Raw genomic sequence first — 27,256 nt, forward strand, 5'->3', positions numbered from 1 at the left:
GACTGGAAGAGTAAATTTCAAGCAAGGTCTGTCACCAGTTTCCTTTAGTGGGCTCAGCTGTCATGCAAGGTCAAACAGCTGCCTATTAAAATCCCACTACAAGTAACCTAACTAGCTCTTTGCAGAGTGTAAAGAATTTATGTTTTCATTGTATTTACAAACCTGTCTTGCTGGAATCTTTCCAGAAAGCAAGAAGTACATTAGGATGGAAGGAGAAATTTAGAAAGAATTTACTTATTCAAATTGGTATTAGCTAGGATTACTCCTCATTTCTTAAAAATAAACCCAAAAACCTATGGGCAAAACTGGGGACTTTTAATTTCTATCGTTAATCAAATCCTTTTTACAACTATTCAGTACATTTTTGTATAATAAGTGGCATCTCAATTTGTGATTGAATCAATATTAAATTGGACAGGAAAGTTTTTTTAAAAGCCATTAAAAAGTCTTGCTCTGATGGCAACTTTAAAGATTATTTTATATAAAATGAGGTAAAAAAGATACTAGCTCTTGGTCAATAATTATGACATCTCTTTGGCCACTGCAAAATGAACACCTGACAACTGCATCTCTTCATTATCAAACACTTCATGATCTGTCAGAGAGATACCAGTTGGCAAAAGATGAGTATGACACTACGATACTAACTTGCAGCACAAATTCTGTGCTTGAGGGCAAACAACTTCCCACAGAGATATTTTAAGTGAGATGCTAAACAAAGAGACTTGAAAGAAAGATTTTGATTGTAGATCACCCAGAAATGAAAAGGGACACTTGTCCCATGTGAGGTGGAGACTTTTGTTTTGGTGTTTACATACCATAAATATGCCTCTTAGATACACTATCACACTTCTGTAGATAGTCACGTTTTTTTATAAGATTACAGAACTGCATTTAGCTTAATATTTAATCTCTGTGCTTTGGGATTTCATACTCTATAATATAATTGTCTCACCTCACAAAGGGTGTCATGAGATTAATTAACATGCCTACCAAGATACACACCTCTACCTCAGTTATGGTCCTCAAATTTCTTTTCCAAGAGCATTTTAAAAAATTTAATAAAATGCATAGTAAATAAGAAATGCTACGATTAATTGTTTTCTACATTTAACAGCAATACTTGTACAAAAGAAGAAATCAGAGTGCCTGGGAAACTGCTTATGTTCATATATAAAGGGATGGTGAAGTACCACTGCTGGTTCACAATAAAAAGTCAGACTAAATACCAACACCACAGGAAACTCTGATAATAATTAACATTAGTGGAAAACATAAAAAACCAGCAAAATGCTCTCTTAAATGTGCAAAAGTACCAATCAAGTAAAAACATGGTTTTGCTAGAACTAATTCAACTGACCAGAAGAAAGAATCTTACAGCCTCTGACTCACAAAGATGATGAAATAACTACGATATTGCTTGCAATGTTCCTGCAAGTATCATCTTAGACAATTCAGTGCTTTCAAGTATCTGGGACCTGGATCCTGAAACGAATTGAGAGAAAAATCAGGATCTAATTCTGTGTGTGGACTCAGAGGTCACAAGGATAGGGAACAGAGCAAGAGTAAAATAAACTTTGCAGCTCTGACAATAATTGTGGTAACAAGGCATCGATCTCTCAGAGAAAGGGTGTCTCTGTCTGTAGACTAATTGAATGAAAAAAATTATCTATTTCAACGGAATCCTTCACCCTTCCTAATAATCTGGAAACAGCCTTTGGTCAGCTGTGCTTTGAAGGCCATTAGTCTGTAAAGAAATATGCTAACCTTGTACATACATAGCACTTATTCACAACTCGAAGCCGACCAGGGTGCTCACCGCAGCAGACAGACTACTTTGAAAGCAGTCTTTCTAAAACCAAAGGCGACTTAGGAGACCGGCAAAAGCTGCGCAGCACCAGGCACTGAGCCTGCTCCTGTTCAGGGTCTGGCAAAGGCACCGATAGGAACCACTTCAATTTCCTGCTCTACCCACAAGTTCTCCAGTTTGACCTTGGGCAAGGCAGTCATCCCTTCAACGCCTCATTTCTCTCTGAAATAGCAGCCGTGTTTCATAGCGCTGTTATGAAAATAAATAGGGTTATGCAAACAGATCCCAAATGAACCGTGTATCTACCACCAGGAAAAAGACAAATGAGCACGCTCAGGACTGCTAAAATTATAATAATCACTATAAAGTTGTAAGAACAACATTGCTGACATGGCTTGGTAAAGACTCCCTTTATCCTGTGTAATTCATTAGATTCCTAAATAATTTCACAGTATTTCAAGTTCACATCCAAGTATGATAAAGCTACAAACAAAAAATATGCACTGCAGGGAACAACCTGCCAGAGGTCAAAGAAACAAAATTATCTTAAATGTTGTTCTCTGACCCTAATTTTCATAGGTCCATGGAGAATGCTTTGTGAAAATGATTATTTCCTATGTTATATCATTATTTCAAACAGAAAACTTCAAAATCCGCAGCGCATTACAAAGAACAGTGCGAACATCTACTCAAAACTGTACTCACTCTGCTCAGGATTTCTTGGAAAATTCCAAACACACACAATGGCATGCACCCGAAGCAAAAAAGGTCAGATCTTTAAATCAAGATTTGAAGAGCACTCTAAATGCATGCTTCATTTCACAGACAGGCAAAAACCATAATCAATTTAGAATGAGCTCATACGTTGTAGGCAAACAATTAGGGATAGGAAAATCTCAGAAACAGTCTGATTCAAGCCCACCAAGCTCAAGACAGGTCTAGCACATTATTGCACCAGAAATAGCATAGGACCTGTTTCTCAAGACATTTTTCATAGCCATGGCAAAACTGGAAATAGTGCAAAAGCTGCAGCTTTCAAGACAGCTGTGCACACAGAATCCAGCATAGTGACATCTTTGACTGGGACTTTTAGATGAGTCTTCAGCAGAGACTATCAAAAGTACCATTGTGGCATTTCTCATTTTCCAGTCATCAGCTGGAGTATGTAGGCACAAGGAATGAATATTAGACTAAATTAAACTAAATCAAACTTCAAGTTTCAACAGAAGTTTGGTTTGCATTTGGACTGAAAAAGCCTGATTCAGAGGCAGATCTGGAATTTCTGCTTAATCCAAATTTGTTTGCCTAACCTTTCAAAATCATTAGATATAAAAGGGAAGAAACGGGTCTTAGAAAATACCACCTCTTATTTTATGAGCCTCCAGTCCATTTAAATGTTGTTTAAAAACACACATTACAACTTTATCCTGTATATCCTTACTCAGCTGGACAATTGCACGGACGTAAGACTTTTTTTTTTTAGTATTCTCCCCTCTAATTCTGTTCAACATATAAAAGAAACAACAACAAAAAACTTAATTCCACACCACCACATGAAAGAAAGAAAACCAAAACCGGGTCAGAAGAACAGTAGTTGAACAGACACAGTAATTGAAAAATACCTGCTTTGTGAATTCAAAAGCAAAGACGCCTGTTTTTTTATGACTCCAAAATTACAATAATTAAATAAATGCAAGACTAAGATAGAGACACACAAAGACAGAAAATAAAAAGAAAAATTAGCGTTCACTCTCCTAGATGACCCTACCTTAAATAATTCAAACTCCTTCTTTGGCATCAACAGCTACCAATCCACAAAGGATATTTGCAATTAAAATAAATGCATACACATCCATTAGGATCAAAATTACCACCTCTAAGCAAATAAGCAGAAAAAAAAAAAGCCCTTAAAGGAAAAGATTTTGATATATCTCTGCCAACTTTATCCTCATGTTAGACTCCATGCAATACAGAAATCAGCCTTAGTCTGTAAAAGAAATATAAATCTTCTGATATATCTATCAGTGGAACCTGCAGATATTTTAGCTTTCTATGAATCTATTCCTCCTCCACACACACACACGCACACTTCAAAAGAAGTTTCACTCCCAAGGAGCAGACAGTACCTGGATGGTGCGGGTATACGCAGGCTCTGACCATCCTAGACCACCTTCTTGATTCCTCAGAGGGTCCAGAATGTTGTTTGGCACAAAGCCTGTGCTGCCACTTTTATTCTGAACCTTCCACCACTGCTTTCTGTCATCCAGAATCTGAAATAATTTGGTAAATTAATTACACATTCTTTTTTCCTGACTTTCCTCCTGCCAGTACTTAGACTGCATCATTACAAAAGAACAAAACAAAACAAAACAAAAAAACCCCAAAACAAACAAACAAAAAACAAAAACAAAAAAACCCACCCATAACTTTGCCAGGTTCTGCAATTGCCAACACATCTTACACAGATGTCCTAAGAAATCCCTGTAGGCTTCCTTGGTCACCACCATCCGTAATTCTACATAGTAATACTGTACTTTTCAAAACTTGAGAGTCAAGATATGGAAGAAAAGCCTGCAGTGAACCTCTGTAAACTCAGATACGTGCCGGACAACACAGTGGAATGAAAACTAAATAGCTGCACAGAGAGGCTGGTATCTAGACAATGTATATGCTGTTGACAAAAGGAATAAGTAACTACTAATAACCCAAGGAATAGAGCATCATTCTAGGAGAGTACAAATTTGGAGAGATCACTTCTGAGTAAACAGGGAACTGAAGGAGGATGGCCAGTTTGCACAGCAGGTAGTCAGATTTCAATCTCATACACAACATTTTCTCTCTTTGTTGCTTCCTCCCTTCCAAATGTGTCTAGCTTTGAGGGTACCAACTCTTCCAGTAAAACAGTCTTTTACTATTCCCTGGGCATACACAAAGTTTCCCAGAGCCAGTTATTTAAATACTACCAAATGAGGCCTTTAAAAGCAACACTAGGGAAGACACATTTCTAGCTTAGATGCAAAACTGATGCTTACAGCATCAATTCATAATTCAGTGCAGAATCACCATTTATCTCATCTATGATGCAAAACAAATCAATTAAAATTTCCATATTAAGGGAAATAAATCAAACAAATTGAAGCAAACATTAAGGACAGTCACACTGCCTACAGAAAACGTATCCTCAGCTTTGAGCAGTACCAGAAATTCATGTCTTCTCTTTGCAAAAAAAATTACCTCTACGATCTCTTCTTTCATGACTGAAAGCTCACTGTTGTTTCTTGCCATAAATTCGTACTTGCATTTGGCATATTTCTTGGCCTGTGCTTTATTGTGTGCTTCATAGTTTCTGCAAAGCAAAGATCAGACTATTGTTCAGTGAGATATTCAAGCAAATAAAAACAGACCAAGTGCCCTCTTCCAACAATGTGCAAAACACTTTAACAAAAAAAAACCCCATCATAACACAATGCTGCTGTGGAATTATCTATTCATAACAAACCGTTTTACATGTTAAAAAAAAAAAAAAGAAAAAAAAAAAAGAAAAAAAAAAAAGAAAAAAAAAAAAGAAAAAAAAAAAGAAGGTGTTGACCTACAAGGACCACAAGAAGCAATAATCTTTATCAGCTCACTGTTTACAAGATGTATGATAACATCTTAGATTAGCAGGTACTATTGTTTTAAAATAAACATATAGACTATATTTAGTCTGTTTTCCTACAGCAGGTTAAGCAGTCATTTGCTATATAAACAAATGACTATATTTAGTATATAATTGATATCTTGTGCTTTGTATGAAACTGTATTTCTAGTGTTCATCATAAATTGCTTCTAACATATAATAGATGAACAAATTCTTGTCATAAACACCAGTGGAATTAAAATCTAAAAAGATGTTTGCCTACTGTGTATCAGTTTTCTTAATTGACCATAAGATACCATCAACTCTATCAATCTCAAGTTTATGCATCAATTAAAAATTAAAAATAACTTCTTGGCAGTTACAAATAGAGTTCATTGTAGAACAAGGTATATCACTGTTTAACTCTGTGTCTTTCCATTTCCACGAGGAAAGATCTGTTTAGATTGCCTCTGGGTAAAAAGCTACTAGTTTCTTTGACACAGTACCTCTTCAAGGCGAGAAGGCCCCAAGCTCCCTCAAAAGAGGTCCAAAAGAAACAGTAACATTAATTCATTTATTGCAAATTACACCCAACAACCCAAAGCCAAACCACGTAGTAAAGTTAAAAAAAAATAAATCCAAACAGATAACAAAAACATGACACAATCAATGGCTTGAAATGCTGGATACAACATTGCAGCACAGGGATACAAAAGCAGATGATTGTTGATGTTGGTCCTGTGTAGCTGTGGGTCCCAGGCGTGCCTGAGCAATCCAGTAGTGACCTAGCTATTGTATGGCTGTGGAGAACTGTCTCACTTGATTTGAAGAGCAGAGGAAAGGAAGAGACATGTTTAGATTGAAATATTATTTTGAAAAAAAGACAAGACATTAAAGTGTTTAAGGAGAGAGTGAAAAACATGGGATGAACCCCAGCCTGCAGAATAGCTGTCATGAGGCTGAAAGATGTGTGAGTAATCCAAATTTTTTTCTGCCACCCACTCAAAATTCATGTAATTTTCAACTCCTTCCTCACTATTTCAGGGATATGACTAACATACCTCTGAAGGTACTTTTACTTTTAGGCTGCCTTTCCAAGCTCATTTCACTAACTGTGTCTTCTTACCTTGTCCACACTTAACTACCCTGATCCCTTCAGAAAACATAACTCAGGAAAAATTTTTGTAAATGCTTACTTTTCAGTTTTACTCCACTCTATTGCAATCAACAGCAACATCCCCAGAACATGGGACAGTCAGTGGCTACACACTTCTGCAGAGATCAAGTTTAAGATCCAGACGCTTAGTTTACGTCACCCAAGAAAAGCACACCTTTCTGGAAGTCCTGGCATGTTGGAACAAGGCTCACTGAAGTTCCCTGTGATTAAAATTTCCTTAGACAAGGCACAACCTACTTGTCCCTCCGAAGGTAGTGAGTGGCTCAGCCACTGCCTTCAGACCACTTATTAGCAATGGCAGCTTTGAACAAGGACCAGCAAAACAATGGCTCAAAGGGTCAGCTTGAATTTCTCACTCCTTCCTCCAAACTCATTCCTCCACCTGCTTCTTCACAGATGCTTTAATATTTATCTTTAAATGGAAGTTACTTGGGGTAATACACATTAACAGCTTTCCCCCAATAATGAGTTTATACCAGGTATGTATATATGTTTCAAGAGCCAATTAACAAATGGAAGTTTGTGTCGTGTTGAACAAACTGGGAGTCAGAGGCACACTGTGAGTTTTTACATCAGTACCAGACATCTAGACTCCCTCCTGCAATCCATGGTGAGAAACAGGCATCACTACAGCATCTCTCATTTAATATCTTTCAAAAGACTCATTTCACCTTACATGAACTGTTTCTTAGAAACACTCATTTCTCTTTACTCGCCACAAAGGAAGCTTGGATGACTCTTTCAGTCGCAGCCAGATACACTGATATCATTAATAGTTCCATGCAATAAGCCCCATTCTCTAAATCTGAAATGGAGGCAACAACTTTGCATGGAATACTCTTACTCTGAAAGGACAAAACAGGTCTTATCACATTACAGATAAGAGAGAAAGGAATTTAGAGCACAAATCATCTAGATTTCAAGCTGGTCCTGAGACAAGAACCCAGGAAGTAACCAAGTTTAAGAAAAATATTAGAGATTACTACTACTGCTGCTGTTGTTGTTAAGAAGAACTCAAAGTTCAGGAAAAGAATCAAATCTTCACTCTGCATACCATGTAGGAAATATGCTTCCATGCAGATTAACAGGATCTTTCAGCACATAGCTCAAAGCTAGGGGTGATGCTAAGGTTCTCATCAAAATAGTTACATTAATGTTGTTTTAACCAGTGATCTGATCCCAAAAACTTAAAACATAAGCTAAAATTCTCTTCATATGGTTTATACGGACTACAGTTTGACATGGCAGAGCAATTCCACCACTGCTTTACCAATTTACTTCCATAGTTTGTACTGATATAAATTCTCCGCACAGATGCCAACGTCTACTGCATTTGATCTTGTCCAAGATACTTGGATTCAGGCTAAAATGAAAGGGATGAAAGAGGATATGCAAAAAGACACTGGTTGCTATGCAAACATTTCGGAGCATTTTTTTGGTAACATTTGAAAGAGAATGGAAGAAACGAGGAGTTACTATTCTGAAAGCGGATATTTATGCACCAGCTCAGAAAACAAAAGCAGGAGACTACGGAGCTCTAAGTGAGAAAGAAGTTAAAGAAATCAAAAAATCATTCACAACAAGGACAGATGAATCTCAGAGCAGACTTCTCATTCTTTGTTGTTCTGAAAAAAGCAAAGTATATTTAAAAACATGAAACAAAGCAGAAATAAAATTCAAACCCAAATGGGAAGATTCTGTGTTCTCAGCCGGGTTAGAATTCCGTTACATCATTTTTTACAAAAGCACTGGTTTAACAGCATACATAAACAGAGTAGTTTCATAAGAAATTATACTAAAAGAGATCTAATGATGTGCCTTAGAGAAGCAAAAGCAGAATACCGACTACTAACCAGAATTGCTTCCTGATAGAAATAATGATCAGCTCCAGACAGAACCAGAGGTAATTACAGACACCACCACCCCAATAGCAATAAGTTGGGACAGTTATCCACAGCACCACGTACGCCATTGATTCAGTGTTACCTATCTACATGCCGGCTAACAGTTTGCTTAAAGGCAGCAACAGCCGCCCCCTGGTCCAGCAGCGGCCCTCTTTTGTAAACTGTGTTACTGAATGCATACCCGTCGGACGGAGGGTAGTCGGGAACACTGGGAGGCTGGAAGACAAAAAAGAAACAAAGCCACAGAAGTGGATTAGTGGCATCAGTGGCACTGCCTAGTTCACTTAATCCAGCACCCCCAGGGTCCCTGTCAACATTCATGCATCCTCAGGTGCTCACGGTTCTGCTATGAAAAGTTAATAACTTCTGCATTTCAAATACATAAACAGAGAGATCAAAAGGATAAGAATAAAAGAATTTTTATCCTAAGTCATCCCACTGCATTAATATTGCAGTGGATATTCCTTAGAAAAACAGTTCTCTGGGGCAAGGACCATGTCATCTCTCAGATGTCGCTACAGCAACGCAACTTATAAACAATGGCTGAATGGCTTTAAAATTAACTGCACTGAGAAACCACTTTGAGCTTTTGTTTAGATGTACACTTAAAGCCAGAAACCTCTAGTAGCTAACAGTAAGTCTGTATGAGAAATAAAACCTCCCAATAAAATTATCACTCTAGTGCAGGTTCATAACATCAAGTGGCTCATTTATGTCACCCTCTCACTGAATATGACTCTAGTCAAAGAAATGCAAAAGGAATGTGATAGTGGGTATAATTAAGGATTTTAATTAAGAAAAATAATCACAATATATCACAAGCACTTATATAAGAATATTCAGGGCTTTAGGAAATGCTTTTCAAACAGCAGTTCTTTATTACAAAAAAAAAAAAAAAACCCACCCTTAAATACAGCAATAATACTCTAAGTAAGAATTATTTTAACCTACATTCCCCAAAAGAAAAACAGGCTAAGCAATTCATTTCTGGAGTTTACAATATTGAAATTGCTCATTCTAGATCTTTTCCTTATACCACCATCTCCTCGCACAAGTTAGAACAACTGAGATTCAACAGAAATTGCCAAATATCTAAGCCTCGTTTGGTATGGGGGTTTTATTTAGGTTTTTGTTGGTTTGTTTTTTTTTTTTTTTCTGTGTGGCTATAGAAAAGCCACTCACCCAATTTCTACCTCCAAGTATCTGACTTGGAACCCAGAGACACTTGCCTATCGGTCATGCACCCCATCTCCCCTCCCAGCATGGCACAGCTCTTGACACAAGCCTTGGTCCTCAGGAGAGTGATGTCACACTGAGATACGAGGCCAATTAGTGGCAAGAGATGAATACTTAAATTCTCATCTTATTTTTCCAGCACTCTTTATGAAATGAGCTGTTACAGCAGACTTATGAAAGAATACTTATTCTAGCATCACCCACTCCAGAGTGGTCCTTTTGCTGCAAACAAAAAGCATTTTGCACTTGCACAGCTTTTTCCAGCTGAGCACCTGCAGCATTTCAGAGCTATTAAGCAGCTCAGTGCTTTTCCCCCTAGGGATGTGCTGAGGTGGCACTGGTGCAGGGAGCCAAGGTACCAAGGTTAAATGACTTGCCCAAGACCACGCGGGAGTCAGCGACAGCCATGAAACCAATGCCTGACACCCCAGGTGCAAGGCATACTTTTTTTTTTTTGGCTGTCTTGAAGATTAAGACAAAGAGGCTGAGTTGCCACAAAAAAACTACCAATCCAACAAAAATTACAGCCATGAAAAAGAATGAAATCAACTCTCTGAAACACAAGCAGACAAAATCTCTCAATGTATTCTCCCCCTCCAAATTTATTTAACTTTTTACATATATAAATAATAAATGAAATTCTTACAATCATCAGAATTGTAAGAATTTTATTTTTTTAAATTTTTTTATTTTATTTTTTTTAATCTTTCTTTATTATTATTTAGAAGGAGCACAATGTAAACAGAAAAGCCTGCATGGAAATGTAGAGCAGCAGAGAAGCATTGAGACAATGTTTGATGAGGTTTTTTTTGGGAGATGACTAAGGAAGGAGGTTACAGCAATGGAAACAGCTACATTTCTCATTAACTGCACTAAATGCTTTTTTCCTCAAAACAAGTCACAGGCAATAACTTAGCTTTTGGTGCATTGATTCTTGTATATTTTGTTAGGCATAAAGCCAAACAGTGTTTTAAGTAATCAAATATGTACTATGTTATCCTCCTTCATGTGGCAGACTTTTTACCCAGTTTGTTCATCTCTATAGCTCAGCAGAAGTGGGGTTTTTTTTTTTGTTTTGTTTTGGGTTTTTTTTGACTAACGAAGATTTTAATGAAAATAAAGTTCTATTGTGACAAACTTCCCAATGGCAGTTTTGATAAACTTTTGCTGGGGAAGCTTTGTTTTCTCCAGTAAGATAATTCTCCACAAGAGAATACCATCTCATGACATCCTTCCCTCGAATCTTCTTCCATATGCGCATTTTTTCACTAACAGTTAAAAGAAATATATATCATATATTATATAATACAATAGTATAATAAGATATACTATATATAATATATCCTATATATTATAAAATTAAGATAACAATGTATTGAAAATAAAGGCAGCATAGAAAAATTAATTCAAATTTTAAATTAAAGCTTGTGTCCTCCCAACAACAAAAAGCTTCCAAAACTAAAACTTTTATACGTTTAAAAAGGCAACAGATTTTTTTTCTGAATTAAAAACCAACAAAATCCACTTTTATTTTTAAAATTTTCACATAAACCAAAGTACATTGTCTGGCCAACTCTACTGAAAGAGAGTAGGGGGTATAATCTTAACAGTCAGCCCCTTTGTTTCTCAGCAAAGGTAGTCAGAAAATACACTCTGGTTTCTCTGAAGGCTTTAGATGGTGTTGCATGTTTCCATTCTCTAAACAGAACAACCTATTTTTTAGCTAAATTCATCACATTTCTTGGAAGAAAAGGATGGGAAAATGTTCATCTGCATTAATTATTCTAATTGGCAGCTGTTTTTCAGAAGTAGGCCTAAATTACCTGACATGGCATTACTCTGATAGCACCTCTGAATACTTTCTTGCAATACACTGAAAGTATCGATAAATGAATGAAAGGAATATTAAATTCCACATTTGTGAAGAAGCAGCTTAAATTCAAAATTCCGTAAATGGTGGTGAAGTTTTTTTTTTTGTCTCTGTGTCTGTGCATAGGTGCACATTTGAGAACACTTTGGTTCAAATTCTGCCTGAAGTATATATCTGATCAAAATCAATGGGATCTGAAAGCACACGACATGAATCAAACTGAACTGTAGGGGCTTGGATTGTCCTTCCAACTGAAGTGCGAAAGTGTACCAAGTTCAAGGATAGCAGTAGGCAAAAGCCTTATGTTTTTCCTAATCACATTTTTGGTGGCTGAACAGGGATTTGGTTTCACATAACTTTAATATAAGTATACTGAGCTTGCACTGATTTAGCAGACATCAGAGCATGATTACTCAACAAATGTCACATAACTGTGAAAGAAGGAAGCCAGTGTTGCCTTCAGCTAATTTACAAGACACTGTTGCAGGTAACCTACCTCAGTTGACAGTCTTTTCATTTCTTGCTTCCGCTGTTGCTCTGCAACGTTTGCCACGGACTCAGCCAACTGATTGAGTTCTTGCTCCTTTGGAGCTCCCATGAAGTTCAACAAAGGAGGCTCCCAACCATTTCGGAAACGGGGGACATAAGGTGGAATAAATTGGTCTTTGGGCCAGTCCGCCCTGTATGAAAAGTGCATTAGAGATCTGTATCAAGGACCATACAAATGTTGTCAAATAGGTTTCCCAAAAATTTAAATGCTTTAGAATTTTTATTAGTATAGAGGAAAGGCTGAGATTACAGTACAGGCAGAATTGTGCTAGAACACAGAAAATCTGCAAAAAACATTTATTGACCACAACTGTGCTCCCTGCTGTGCCCTGCAGAAAGAAACTGCTCCTGCTGTGAGGACTTCTCAGTGGTTAAACACAACAAATTTGTGTCTAGTAGTAAAGGATGAGTAATAGAAGAATCAATCACAAACGAATCTAGGATTTGTTGTAACTGTTAGATGGGGAAAAGTATTGCAATGCCTTATTTGTCTGAAAGTATCAGACAAAAGACTTCAAAAGGAAAAGTCTATTTACAAGAAAGTCTGAAAGCAAGTATGGAGCATGGAAGCTTAGGGGGGCTAGCTACCTCTAAAATAAAAAGTTAAACAATAGCTTTTACTAACAAAAAATTCCAACTCCACATGCTCCAGGGCACAAGAACTTTCATCACATTTGCTGTTTTGTAGTCCAGATCAATCTTTTAAAAATACTGTATTACTTTTCAGACCTCCATTAGCATTCCCTATTCTAATAGAAAATACTTAAATTAAGGCTTTCATGCTCTGCCTTTGCACTACACATAACACACTGTCTCGTAATATGAATTACTGTATCTTCACAGTGGAAGCAGAAACAGTGTTGTATATTACAGTCTTTTAACAGTCTGGTTGTTGACACTGCTCAAAATTAAGGGACCAGTGCTGCCAGTCACACAAGTTGCAGGAGCAGCCAGCAATTACAGCCCATTAGCAGGCCAGAGCTAGGTCAGTAACCCTTCAGTTTCATCATCCAGCTTTTCTGCCACACCATACCACAGTGTACATCTGGATACTGAGATCAATCAGACTATCATTTTTATTCTGCATAGGTCAACCAACTATATTCTAAGTGCTTCATTCTTCACTGCCCAACATGAGCTACTTCTCTTCTCATTAAACTTTTTTCAGGATTGACTAAACAAATGATGATGGTAGTTCCCAAGACAAGGAGTCCATTATCTTATCCAGTGAACCATCTTCCCTGCACAGGGCTCCAATACTCTGAGGCAACTTCCACTGCCAGTCCCACCACAAGCTGCCAAGAAGCCAGCAGAGCTTGAAACAGGTAAAGGCAAGTGGATGGTGCTTTGCTGGTGTAAGCTCTCTGGCAATCACAAGGAGCTGCAATTCCTGTTTCCAGATCACTTTGTAGTAGCATGCCAAACAACAGGCCCAAAGGACAAATTTGGACACTCCTGGTCCTGCAGCAGAGTGAGCTCAAGGAAAGGAAAGATCTCTACGTAACTCTCCCTACTCTGAGGATATTTGTCACTCCATGCTCTAGGGCTTTCCATGCAGCCTTCCCTACCAGCAAAATACTAAATTAATTTTTAAACAATCAATCTATTAATTGGTAGATGTTTCTGTTCCAATTTTAAATCTACGAGCAAGGATGAATAAACACCAGATATATTATGCGTTTCCAGCCCAGGTGACTGCATACTTACACATCATCAAATCTACTTACCTACCACAGATTACAGAGTTAAAATACACTTTGCTAATTTAAGCTTTTTCTTCTGCACGTTCTATTTGTGTAAGTAATTTCAAACCATATGCTTGCCTCAAAAACAACAAATGCATAAAATACTTAATTTTTACCTAACTATAATAGTAAATACATTAAGTGCAACATGTAGGGTATTTCACATGTAACATGGTTCAGTTAATAGACATTGTTTTAAAATTATAAGCATTTTCTTTATAGCATTATGATGCTTTTGAAGAAGTAAAGACATAGTAAACTTTTAGCTTTTGATAATTATTGGAAATGACTCTTAACTATTTTATTCTTCAAACTGATTTTTAATGAAGTCCAGATAGCTGGCTTGGAAAAATAACGATGAGAAACAACTGGAAATATACAAGGGACAGTTCAGAAAAAAATACTGCAAGAGGTTATGTCAAGAGGTTCTTGACACCATGGAAAAATAAAAAAAAAAATTTCTACCTGCATTTTCTCTCTCCTTGAGACCTCTAAAATCCAACCAATCCTAAATCCCACTGAGGATAAAAAGTTCCTTTCCAAAAACTTCAAAGAACAGTTCTGAAGAGTCCAAACCCTAGCAAATTAATATTTAGTTTCCTGGGGGGTGAGTAACCTGGTTAAAATCATGTCAATAATCTTGAGTTTAGAGATCATCTCTAAAATATCCAAAGGCTTTTTCTCACCTGGCTTTAGTCCATGTGTCACCCAGTGACATCCATAACTGTCCTTCCTCACTGGTGACAGTATACCGCAGGAAGTCTATCGTATCTTTTGTTAAGAGGGGGCTGAGTACTGTACCAGCAAGCTCTGGACCTCCTGTTGTCTGTACCACCTAAAACCAGGTATTAAAATAATACAAAGAACATACACATTGTCAGTAGAGGAAGTTACTGAACATATAAGTTACCTGCAATGCTGCTAAGAAACATATTACTCACCCCCCCCCCCCCCTAAAAACTCTGAGAAGCTAACAATGTGTCTTAATGTCCTAGAGATTAAGTAAACCATTTATTACAGAAGAACTACTATTCTGGTCACCAACCATTTTATATTTAGACCCAATTTTGGCAATGTTATTTTTCCTCTACTGATCAAAACCATAATACTTCCATTAAATAGACATATGGCTAGGCTTTCAACTCTCCTCCTGCATTATGTAAATTATCTCAATTTTTTTTTTGTTAATTAAAAAATACAATGGCAAATTGTAACGCGCTAAGCTAAAGATTATTTAAATAAATATATTTAATAGATGAGAATATGTACAGAAAAGGACAGAAATTATTTTCTAAAGAGAATCTCATCCTGAGATACACACACTTTTCCTTATGTATTGTCCAAGGACACAACATTTCAATCTTTTTAATCTTTGAAAAGGTTACAGAGCATATAAATACAAGACTTCTGAAGGAAAACACCAAGAAAATTATAAAACCTTACCATATGTAGCGGGGTAAAGAGAAAATGAACCAGTTCAGTTGCACTAGGATTCTGGATATGGAACTTTAATTTGGCCTGAAGGAATGGGAAAATGATACATAGTAAGAAACATTTAACTTTTATGACAATAAATACTTCACATAAGAATGGCCATCCCTGGTCAGGCCACAGGTCTGCCTAAGCCCAATGTTTTGTCTGCGACATCCACTAAAAGCAAGTGCCCATTCACCCAATTGCTTTTGAATCCATGTGTATCTTTAGCACCTATTGTGACAAACAAGAACTTCCGCAACCGAATCCTGTGCTTTGTAAAGAAACACCTCCTTTAGAAATCTGCCACCTGTTAGTTTCATTAGTATTCTGTAGTTCTTTTCCAAATGAAAACTGAGCAATCCTCTACTCGCTTTTTGCGGGGATGCTCGTAACCATTTACAAATTTATCACATTCTTCCTCTGCTTGGTCTTTTCCAAGCTAAAGTAATTCCTTTGAGCATTCTTGTCCTCTCTGTACCTTTTTCAATTTCGCTACACTGGGAACACAATAAGGCCAGGCAACATAACAGCATATTGATGCTCTTGATTTGTTAATTTTCTCTGGTTTTTTTCCTAACATTTGCTTGGTTGATCACCATTGAACATGGATGATGTTCTCACAGGAATTTGTATTACATCAACATTTTGTTCTGATTTGGTTTATATATGAGATTTTCCCCCACCTGTCCATGACCCTCATATCTATCAATATTGAATTTCATCTGCCACTTTATCTGCTATCATGAGATATTTCTGCATTTGTTGACTCTACACTCCTCATTTGCCAGAACACCTGTAAATACATTGGACAGCAAAAGCCTCTACAGAGGCATGTGTGGGACATCACTACTAAATTTACTGCACTTTGAGAACTGGCATTTTAGTCCTACAATTTGTTTTCTATTTCACCAAACAAGAACCTAAGAAGCTACATTCAACCTCAGAGTAGCTCAGTTTCTTTAAGAACTTCAAGGTGTGCAACTTTGCTGGGTGTGTTTTGGAAATCCAAGGAAACAAAAATCAAATAATTGATGGATTTGTAGACACTATTTTTTTTTTTTTTTTTGCAAGATGCATGTTTGCTTCTTCCTCAATTTAATATACCCGTCTACAAACTGTATCCTATGTAAGGGTACCTCAGGGGTACCTGGTTGTCGCAGTCCCTCAGGTCCTTGGAATGACTTTAAAGATTATCAGCATTACCTTAACCTCTTCTCTTCCTCTGGAAGAAAGGCAGTTTGAGAGAGGTTACACACCACACTGACTTAGTTTTTGGAATAGATGGATGAACATTCAAACAGGGCTTCTATTAATCTGCCTGTAACTTGCCATTTTGATTTACTGTTCTTTAACCCATTACTAGGTTTTCAATTTGAAACAGATAATCTCTTGTGCCCCTCATAAAAAAATGGTTATCACGAACATATTGTCTGCTATCAAGGTTTTCCAAGTAAATATATGCATAAGAAAAAAATAATATGCTTTCTCAGATACAGTTTTTTGGAGGATTTATTTTTTTTTTTACTCATTGGCCTTGCAGGCTACAGAAGCAAGCAGCATACCAGAATGTGTTTTTAAAAGTTACAGAAGTTTTTATTGCATCTTAACTGTCTGTTCCTCAAACTGCTTTTGGCTAGCCTCATTCTGCTTTTACATCTAGCGTTTCAGAGCGTGCCTCCAAATGAAAAAAGGAGGAGGATGTGTTTTTACTTCTACTAACTTCCTACACATTGTTCTTCAGTCATAACAACTTTCCTTTTGCCTTTCTGAAGTTTTTTTTGACAGATTGTAGGCATTTTCTAGAAGTTTCCAGCACAGTGTTTTAAAACCGTTTCCATTCTACTGCCAAAGATTTTATTTTTCTATCTACTTCTTTTATTTTTAAACTAGATTCTCCATTTTGTACAGTTCTCCATGTCTGACATAAACCACCAGGAAGTGAAATTTCAGGCTTTTGTGGCTCCTGCAATGATGCTGAAGTAAAGCACTGTTACAGCACAACTCTTCCAGAGCAACTTTAGAAAACCAGGTCCTAGGTGCTGCTGAGCACTGAAACAAGAACTGCTTCTTCTCCTGCACAGAAGTTGAAGATTCAAAGATACACACGTTGCTCTTGAGTGAAAAACTGATTTAAATACAGAACGCAGTAAGAAGAATGGAAAAAAGAACGAACATTATAAGCATTATTACTGAGAAGGATGAGCATGTTCTGTAACATCCACTCACCCCAAACCAGCAATCCTTCAAGGTCAAAATCACAGCATTTGATACAGTGTTTTAAACAAATAAATATCCTTAACATTTCTAAATCTCTTCTACAGCCTGCAATCAGAATTCATTCCCCAAGAGGAAGAAAAAGCTGATTTGACTCAGTGAATGCAAGAACAATCTTCCCTGTTGGCATAGCTTCACCAGTGACTGGAAGGGACAGTCAGTATCTGAAAGCAAATGCTTTAAAGGTGTCCCACCAGTCACCTCCCTTTAAAAGCACTTGGAGAAGATGAAAGAAGACTCTTGAATTAGCATCTCTGCTTCTTGAGAACCTATAAAGTGACAGCAATTTGTTGGATGGAGCGTTCTGAAGCCACCAAGGTCCTATATAATGACTGCAACAAGCACAGACAGTCTGATGGGCATAGCTGAACAAACTAAATTAAGGCCACAGCTGGTGATGCTGGCAAGCATGCAACAGAACCTTGATGTCAACAGATGTTCCTAGAAATTCTTTTACAATTTAAAATCAAATTTCCCAAATAAAAAGCTTTAAAGAACCAAGAAAAGACGAAACACACAATGCTGAAAAAGAAAGAGGCTCATCTTGTCACTGTGCAGAGCACTTTTGGGAGCAGATTCTTTGGCTCATAGGCCAACCTAGACCAGAGGTGACCAGCTCTGGTTCACACTTGGATGAAGAAGGAAAAGGTGAACATCCAAGATCAGTCAATTAATAGCTGAGCTGTCTTCCTGTGTGTCAGCCAAGGACCAAACAAGATTGCATTTGTATATCAGCATTCTTGAAGAGGATGCTTGTGGGTTTGCTCCTTCTGAAAGAGCAGTGGAGACCAAGACAATGCAGACTCAGACTCACAGCTCCCTAGATGGCATGACCACCTCTACACAGCTGGCAGCAGTAGGACATTTAAGACCCACAGGGTTTCTCTAAATGAACAATGCATCAGGAAAGTTAAACAGAAAGTAGAAGACTTGATTAACACATTCCCAAAGACAAGATAACCTTCCGCAGCTTCCGCAGGGGAGTTCACAGCAAAGCATCCACACCCTTTGGCATAACAGGAACCTCCAAAAAAATCCAACTTAAAAATAACTACAAAGCAAATCCATCATGTTACTGATTTTTCCTTCTCCTCTTCATATTTCCCCAGAATTTTCATTCTTTATTTTATACTAGTGAAATAAGACATAGGAAAACCTATGCAGCAAAACTGACACCCAAATTAATTTGCAGCAGCAGGGAAAACAAAGATCATGTTATACTTACCATCAACCATCCCAGGAAAAAAAAACCTTTTACTACATACATCATCATATCCACTAGTAGTCACTTACCAGAAGATTGAAGCCATGCTTGAATTTTTGGAAGCAGTCAACAAATTCATCTGGAGGTGGTGGTTTTGCACGGAGAGTAAGAACTCCCTCTGGTGAACAAAATGAGATTTTTATATATCCATTTATACGGTATATAATTTCTATAAATATTACAGGTATAGTAAACACATAAATACACAATAAATTTACCAACTTACAGAATTTTGTAGATACAGAACCACAACAGTAAGCATATTCTGCAGTCATATATCTAATTAGTCCTCCCCAGTGACTTCAAGCAAATAGCTTTCATGTTTTCCTCTAAGACTATACTGCATAGGATTTCTTGTGCTCAAAGTCAAAGAAAATTACTACATTCACAAAAAAAAACCAACACAAAACCACACATTTGCTAGGTACTTCAATAATCCTTAGAGAAACAGAATTGCATGCAGTAAGAACTCCTACCTCCAGGTCCCTTCTTTTTACTTTTCTTAGTTTTCTTCCTCTTAGAAAGTTCAGCAAATGCTTCAGCGGCTTTTTGAAGTTTAGTAACAAAATACTCAATGTCATCCAAAATATGGTTCAGAATTTGCTATGAGAGAAAAGAAAAGAAATAGTTTCTCTACAGAACCTATAGCAGAAATACTCCAGAAATCAAAATGACTGCACTCTCAGATACCAACAGCTTCCTCAGAACAAAGTCCATGTGAGAATGTTGCTTATTTAGATTCATTATGTTCTTAACTTTATAAGCCTGTAAAGTATTTTAAGTCTTAGATTTTTAAAAACTATGGGCCACTGGAAGTTTTTTAAAATATAAGGATCAATATTTTTACATTCAGATTGGAATTACACAATTTGCTCACGCATTACATTTTCTCTCACAACATATAAAAATTTCTCATTATTTGTGTAAGACAACATTTTCCTAAACAGTATAACTTCATAATCCCCTTTAGTACAAAGTATTAAGCTGTTTCTTGAATGTCAGATCATAGTTTTATAGTACAAGTACTCTTTGAAGAATTGTTTTCTAAGTGCAAGTGGAGTAGAATGCAGGAGCCCCTGGGGAAAACATGCATACACCAATTCAGCAGGCCCCAACATGCTTTCCTAAAGACTCTCAGATGTTGCTGAAGGCAACAGCAGAAAGTTAGAACTGAAAAATGGGGCAATATTTGACATCACATACATCATAAGACCTACCTAATCTTGTTGTTTATAGGTGATATCGGAAATTACCATACATTCATTTGCCAGATATTGCACATATCTAAGATCCACTAAATTAATTGAATTTTAGTTTATCCTTACATAGTTTGCTGAATTTGGTCTAGTACATAAAATAAGTTTTTATATTTCTAGCTCTTCACAGCAGAAAACTTGACATCAACTTCCAGCACTTTCTTTTTCTTCTTTTTTAAAGAAAAAAAAGTTAACAAAAGAACTACTGCCTATTCATTTTTAGGTCTACCACACAGACATAAGCTGCCTGGAAAGCTTTCCTCCAGAACTGAATTTCCCACGTGGAAGAAGCCTTCCCATGAAGTAGAACGGCAAAATTTCACAGATTTTAAGCAATATTGCTTGGAGTTTCTCACTTACAACATCTCTGTCAATCCTGGCTGCTATCATCTCTGCTGTTTCTTCATGATCATGGTATTGTCTATGTTTTTCAACTGCAGAAAAGGGAACAAGAAAATAAGACATCCAAATATGCAGAATTAGTAACCAACGCTTCTTATACAGCTTACTTGAAATCATATTGCTATAAGAAAAAGATCAGCAATTTTTGTACCATTCGCTTTGCAAGGACTCCACACAACCTGAAAATCTTGCACCCTAATGCCTGATCCTTCCAAGTCTCACTACACCAAAAAAAAAAAAAAAAAAAAAAAAAAAAAGCTTAGTTGTATGCTATCAGTCAGCTTAGTTGCATGAATCAAGTTAATCACAGAACTGTGGGTCTAAATAAAAAAAAATCAAAGCAGAAAATGGTAGATTATAAATACATCATTAGGAGAAATCATGCCATTTTGCAAAATATGCTGAAACCTACTCCAGAAGAAGTGAGCAAGAAGGAAGAGAGTAGCCATGACTTCAAAGACAATTTTGATAGAAAAAGTATTAACCAAAAAGGGATGTAGGATTTTGAGCAGTGTGACCAAGTCTGGAAACACAGAAATGGGAGATAATGATGTGATAAAATAGGTATTTCTAAACAATGGACAGCCTCAGTGACTTATATGTGAAAAAACCAAGAGTTAACATTTTGAGAAATTATAAACTCTGCATTTTTAGGTTGCAAAAAAAAGGCCTCACCTTAGCCAAGATTATGCCCTAAATAGTCTCTTAGAAAGAAAGAGCTTTACTGTTTCTAAAGAACAATTTTTTCAATGAAATCTGATCAAAATCAAATGTTTCTGTTAGAGGTTTAAAAACAAACAAACAAACAAACAAAGTCCAAACCAATCAGAAATGCTACAGCATTCCTTAGCTCAAGCTTAAGAAAAACAACCAAACAAAAAACAACAAAAACCCCCAATTCAGCTAGAGAAGCCATTATAACAATAAATATAAAATAAATAAATAATGCAGATATCCAGTCAGCTTTTAATCCATGATTATATTTTCTAATTGTCTGAAATCTGTGGCCTATGCTCTCCCTGTTACTAAAGAGAGCATCATTAAATTACTAGATTTATGACCATACTGACTACTGTGAATGTTATTACATTCACAAAAAAGCCCAGGTTTAAAATCAGTAGCCCACATCTCCATCCAGACAAATACAGGAAAACAAAGCTCTGAATAGAAATTCAGAAAATGGATAAGTGCATGTAAATGACAAGTCAGATTATGACAGTCAGGTCTTATTCCCCAGACTAGGCAACATTTGCTTGGGGCATTTCAAATTAGACTGGGAGAATAATCCTCTCTGCTCTCAGTGAGGACAGAGGAGTGACCTTGTACTACCATTTCTGTATCCGGACTCAATTACTGTAATCTTTATGAAAGTGGTCTTTCCAAATTATTTTTGTTATTACTGAGGACCATAAAAACCTACTGTCCAGAACAACTGTTTGTCACTGCACTTGTGGCAGGAGGCTCTCAGAGGTACTCACACTCTCCCTGCTCCGCAGCCCACGCGGACCATGCCGCCACACGGCTTCTCACATCCACTTGGGTGACGGTCCCCGGCGGCACAGGGGCAGGTGCCCGCGGCGGTGGCGGGATGGCGCTGTCAGCTTTGGATATCATTCTAGAGGAAGAGAAGAAAGCCCAGAGGTGACATTTGAAGGAAAAACATTCTATTTTCTAGTACTTAATCAGAAAAGACAAGGAAGCTTCACAAGGACCTCTTCTACCGTTGAGCATACTATGGACGTGCTATGTAAGCAGTACTCAAGACCATGATGTGTAAATATTTTCAGCACAGTAGGAAACCCACTCCATGACAGGGTTAGCAAATCTTTGTCACCTGGCCACACGGGAAATCCCCAAGCAGTGCCACAGAACATGATGTCTAGAGACCTGCCAGTTTACACAGGTAAATTCAGTGGCTTGGGTTTAGTAGGTGGCATTTTTACCGCCACATGCAGTTCAATGGCTGGACTTCCATTTTGTTTAAAAATCCTCATTAGAAGTTACCTTTCAGTCATCACAATTGAGTATCTATTCCCTAAATCTGACAGGTTGCCAACCACCTGTTTCTTAAAACCCTACTAACAAAAACCAATTAAGTTTACAGGCTGATCGTCCTTTCAGGCCTGTTCATCCTGTCTTGATACAAATTTATCAGTGTTTATCACCTGCAATTTTCCAGTTTTCCAGTTGTTAATGTAGTTTTAAATACCACAAGGAAAGAGGTCTTTGAAGTCATTCTGTAACTTGATACCAATAGACGAAAAATCCCAACAACTCCTGTGATACACACATCCCATTCCTTCCCCACATCTCTAAAAGCAAGATCTTCACCTTGAATTCATCTCTTTATAATCCCATCTCATTAGCGGCACTCAACAACAACACAAAGTGTCGAGTGTTATTTGGTCTTTGAACACTGAAGAAAAATAAAATTCCCTTCATCTTTCTATCCTCCAGTCTCCTGGGCATTACTCTCCACACGTCCCACACTTCTACTTATCAATAACTTTGCAGCCACTTGATAATGCAATGTCAGGCAGGAGGGTCTCTCCTCATGACCCAGTGCCAGCATTCACATGATACAACAGCGAGTAACCAGCACTAAGCTGTCACACTCTCCTGACCTCTTGGCCTCATAGCCCTTAGAGACCGATATCTCAGATTATTTTTCCACCAATGGACTGACCTACATTCTTTTTCCAATTAAATCTCACTAGTTTTCCAGCACATCCAGTGTGTTTGAGTCCTTCTGGATTGCCTCTTTGTGCTTATACCTGTTTGTTACTGACCCACGAACAGTAAAGTCTACTTACTTAATTTTAAACCTGCAGATAAAGTTAGAAACAGGTCAGCTTTTGTTTTGTTTTTATAGCAGTGTCCATTACTCTACGAAAATTTCTTAAGTTGCACATCAGAATTAACAGGCAGCTAAGATTGTTATAAACTCATTCATACAATGGTGACATTTGTACTTAATGATTTTTGTCCAGCAGAGACTTCTCTATCTGAACCACAAAACTAAGTGTTATTGAGAGACACTATCAGGACACAACTACATACTAACTTTTCAACAAACTACCACCATTACCATTCAGTATCTAATATATTTGTGCCCTTGTTTCTATGCCTCTGCTAGCTACCGGTCATTTCTGTATTAATCTTCTCTGAACCCAGCAGACACTTTTCCCCTACATTTTCCAACTGGCAGAGAAGCTGTCACTACCAGGGAAACAAGGACTCTTCAGCATCGTTAAATAGGCAGGCAGGAAGATTATTCAATCTTCAGTTGCTCTTTTATTTAACATCTTTAGATCCAAAAATCTTTTATCATAATCTTATTTACTTGGAGTTATGGTGCCTTTATGTTTTTAATTTAAATTCTGAACTGCTTGATCTATATGCAGAACTGAGACATGCAATGCTATTCTCTGGCAAACGGCTTTGGTGTGAGCTATTCCCACCACTAAGATGGAATCAGGAAAGGTAAGAGTCACGCTACAAATTGAGAGAACATGAGATAATTATTAAAGCAAGGGCTCTACACATCGTTTTTTAAGTATTTTATCAACCAGGAAAAAAAAGAGCAAAAGACAGCAAGCAGACTCAGAGAGCTTCTGAATGCTGTAACACTATTTGATGATCCCATACACTGCCAAGAAGCTGGGTTTTTACCTCAGTGTTTCAAGTCTCTTCTTTTGTTTCCCACTTTTGCTGTCACTGATTGCACTTTCAATATCTTCATGAATAAAGCTAGCCTAAAGTGACAGAAGCAGAAAACATTAGTTATCAGCTAGACTATCCAGATATATGAAATAAATATCTCCTCATGCACTTTTTTTAGGGCATCTTTAGATTCCAGAATACCTTATCAAATCACATTCATTTAAAAGGTCTAGGATAAATTATTTTACACATAAATAGAAAAAAAGAAACACACAATACTATTGTCTGGGAATTGGTATTTTTGTCACTGTTCCAATCGCAAGCATTATCATCAGATGAGTATGTCATCTAGACACCAAATTTGTCTGAACAGCTGTAATTATCTCAAGTTAATGATTATTACATAAGCTATTTATTTCCTCTGTGTATGTCACTTTTGTTTTTCTCAAGAGTGTTAGGGGAAAGACATACTATTAAAAAAATTTCTGCTATAGATAGTAGCATCAAAACTACTATAGATGCTAGTAGCATAAGGGATTAGGAAAGTAACTTGTAGTGATACAGTTTCCTTTAAGAAATAACAATAGCCTCCAATTTCCCTTTGACGTAACAAAAGATGTATTTTTCAGAACATCTCCTAACCTATAGGTTCCTGTCTCTCCATAACTGCAGTCTGCCTCCACCAGTGGCCCACAAGTGAAATTTTGATGCATGTCTAAGCCATTATTTTAATAGATCTTGCGTTAAATAGGTCACAGCTTCTCGTAGGATCTAGAATGCTGTGTTACACATCTTCAGCTGACAAACTAATTTACTACACACGTTGTCAAAGCCCAAATCTGTCAGTCTCCAGCTCACTCTACAAGCCTTTCTTAGTACCCTCATAATGGAGAAGCATGTAACTTTTTGAAGGAATATGTAACTTCTGCTGGGATCAGAAGACTTTGTTGAATTTAGGATACAGAGGGATTAAGGGAGTTTTCAGGCTACAATGAATTGCACTAAAGAATATGGACAAGGGATGCATTAAGGTTAAAGAATTAATAGAAAAAAACTTAAGGGGATTTGAGGAACTTAAACACGGAAGAATTTCATGAACCTTAACCTTTATATTTAAAAATTTTTTGTTCAGAAAATATTGAATATCCCAAACTTTATTGATTTTAACTAATTTTTTATTGCAGGGGCTCCTGAGGTTCATGAAAACTTCTAATCAAAAGCAGTAAAAAGACAAGGGAGAAAGATCTAACCTTTCAAAACCAGCCAAGTCTCATGGGTAAGGAACAAAACCAAGGGTATGGTCACAGACTCAAAAAATACCTCAGAAGAAAATGGGGATCCTGGGCTTCCAAGTTATGCTTATGCACTCTGCGTTTTCATTTGTTCACAGAGGAACAACTTCAAAAAATGAAAGTCTGAAGAAAAGAGACTACCTCTACATTTTGGGAAGCTGGGAACAACCAGACCTCAAAAAGGATCCCTGCATTATTTAACATAAGGCCAACTGAACTTCTCACAGGATCTCAATTTCCATTGAAACAGCAAATTCTGTGCAACAAATCACACAATCAATTTCAAAATGGTTGCACAGTGTGATTAGCAATCTGTTGTTTTAAAACAATGATATGAACTAGTACAGAGGAATTTAAAAATTCCCATGAAATTATCAATTGGAATTTAAAGAAATACCAATTAATGGACTAACTAACAGAAATTAAATTTTATAACCCTGGAAATAAGAAACTATTGCAGAATATATTTTAAAAATATTTACACTTGAAGGAAATATTTTAATCAGAGACGAACAATCTTCTTCTTTGTTTTGCCTCTCCTGAAAGTAATACTTTCCTTTTCAGGATCTCTCCAGCAGAGCAGAGATGCAGAGAGGTGAGAACGTAGAGAAGGTTTAATTGTTCAGTGACAGAAAGAGCAGTAAAAAGGGGAAAGACTATGTGAGACTCAGGGCTCAGATGAGTTCTTTGCAGATTAGAAGATAAATTTAAGATAACTCAAACTACACTGTTCTCTTCAGAAGTGTGGATGCAAACGATATACACATTCCAGAGCTTTACTCACTTGCAAACTTAAATGAACAGCAACAGAGCCCACAAATCAATATTTACAGCAATGATATATTTGAACATGCACTAAGGATTCAGTTTACATACTGGACTACTCTCTTGCCAGACATACTACACTACATTTACTAACATACTATAAGTAGTGTCGCTATCACAAGTGCATTAAACTTAAGCATATTTATAAGAATAAAAGAACAGAATTATTTTCTGTGAATCAGCTCAGTTGATTTTATCCACTGGACTTGCCAATTCATAAAATTTCCCCATTCAAATAAGTCATAGCAGATTTCTATCACTATCTTACCTTAATCTCATCACACTGGAAAAGATGCAAATCGGGCTTGTTTTGCGTTGGTTCTTTACATACTAATGCAAGAATTGAATTGTAATTGCACGCATTCATCACAGCTTGGCAATGCTGAATTGTGCTTAAAGGAAAATTCTCCAGTTCATTCTGCCAGAAGAGAAAAAAAAAAAAAAAAAAAAAAAACAAACAAAAAACACACACAAACCACCACCTTACTATACAGTGTCCCGATCTCAGAAATGCTGCACAAGATAAAAAGCGAAAGTGATAATAAGCTAATTAAAATACTAAATCTCACATACATAATTTTTCTGCCTATTTTCTTTCTCTCTCTCTCTCTCTGAAAATGAGACTGCCACTCACAGATCTTACCTTTGATTCCAAGTCCACCAAACTGACAGCTTTGTCATCCACTTGAAGAATCATATCTTGAGTCCACACTTTGCCTTTGGCATCCAGTAATTTCAGCTTCCTTATTCCATCATCTACTGTAATCATTGCCTCTTTTCGGTCCAGAACAAAGGTGGTCAAGTGCTGGTGAATGGGATATATATTTAAAAAAAAAAAAAAAAAAAAAAAAAAAAAAAAAAAAAAAAGGAATTTTCCCTATTGCTCAGCAGTGT

General features: G+C 36.9%; 1 protein-coding gene across 5 annotated transcripts in view; it reads right to left on the reverse strand.

Annotated features, from left to right (window-relative positions):
* EPS8 (EGFR pathway substrate 8, signaling adaptor) overlaps nt 1–27,256 on the reverse strand; it is a 141,252-nt gene that overhangs the window by 14,496 nt on the left and 99,500 nt on the right. For 4 of the 5 annotated variants that reach the window (XM_086756055.1, XM_086756061.1, XM_086756048.1 and 1 more), the window contains 13 exons: nt 27,006–27,167; nt 26,631–26,780; nt 24,255–24,337; nt 22,061–22,197; nt 20,541–20,614; nt 19,401–19,527; nt 18,954–19,042; nt 15,354–15,428; nt 14,597–14,745; nt 12,113–12,296; nt 8,593–8,726; nt 5,045–5,156; nt 3,937–4,080 (listed from right to left, as the gene is read on the reverse strand). In XM_086756055.1, coding sequence (XP_086612181.1) covers nt 3,937–4,080; nt 5,045–5,156; nt 8,593–8,726; nt 12,113–12,296; nt 14,597–14,745; nt 15,354–15,428; nt 18,954–19,042; nt 19,401–19,527; nt 20,541–20,614; nt 22,061–22,197; nt 24,255–24,337; nt 26,631–26,780; nt 27,006–27,167 — 1,620 coding nt within the window. The remainder of the gene's footprint in view (nt 1–3,936; nt 4,081–5,044; nt 5,157–8,592; nt 8,727–12,112; nt 12,297–14,596; nt 14,746–15,353; nt 15,429–18,953; nt 19,043–19,400; nt 19,528–20,540; nt 20,615–22,060; nt 22,198–24,254; nt 24,338–26,630; nt 26,781–27,005; nt 27,168–27,256) is intronic. The other variant, XM_086756074.1, reaches the window with a different exon arrangement.

Source organism: Chlamydotis macqueenii, chromosome 1 (genome assembly GCF_036417535.1).
Source record: "Chlamydotis macqueenii isolate bChlMac1 chromosome 1, bChlMac1.mat, whole genome shotgun sequence".
In the NCBI taxonomy this organism is placed as follows: Eukaryota; Metazoa; Chordata; class Aves; order Otidiformes; family Otididae; genus Chlamydotis; species Chlamydotis macqueenii.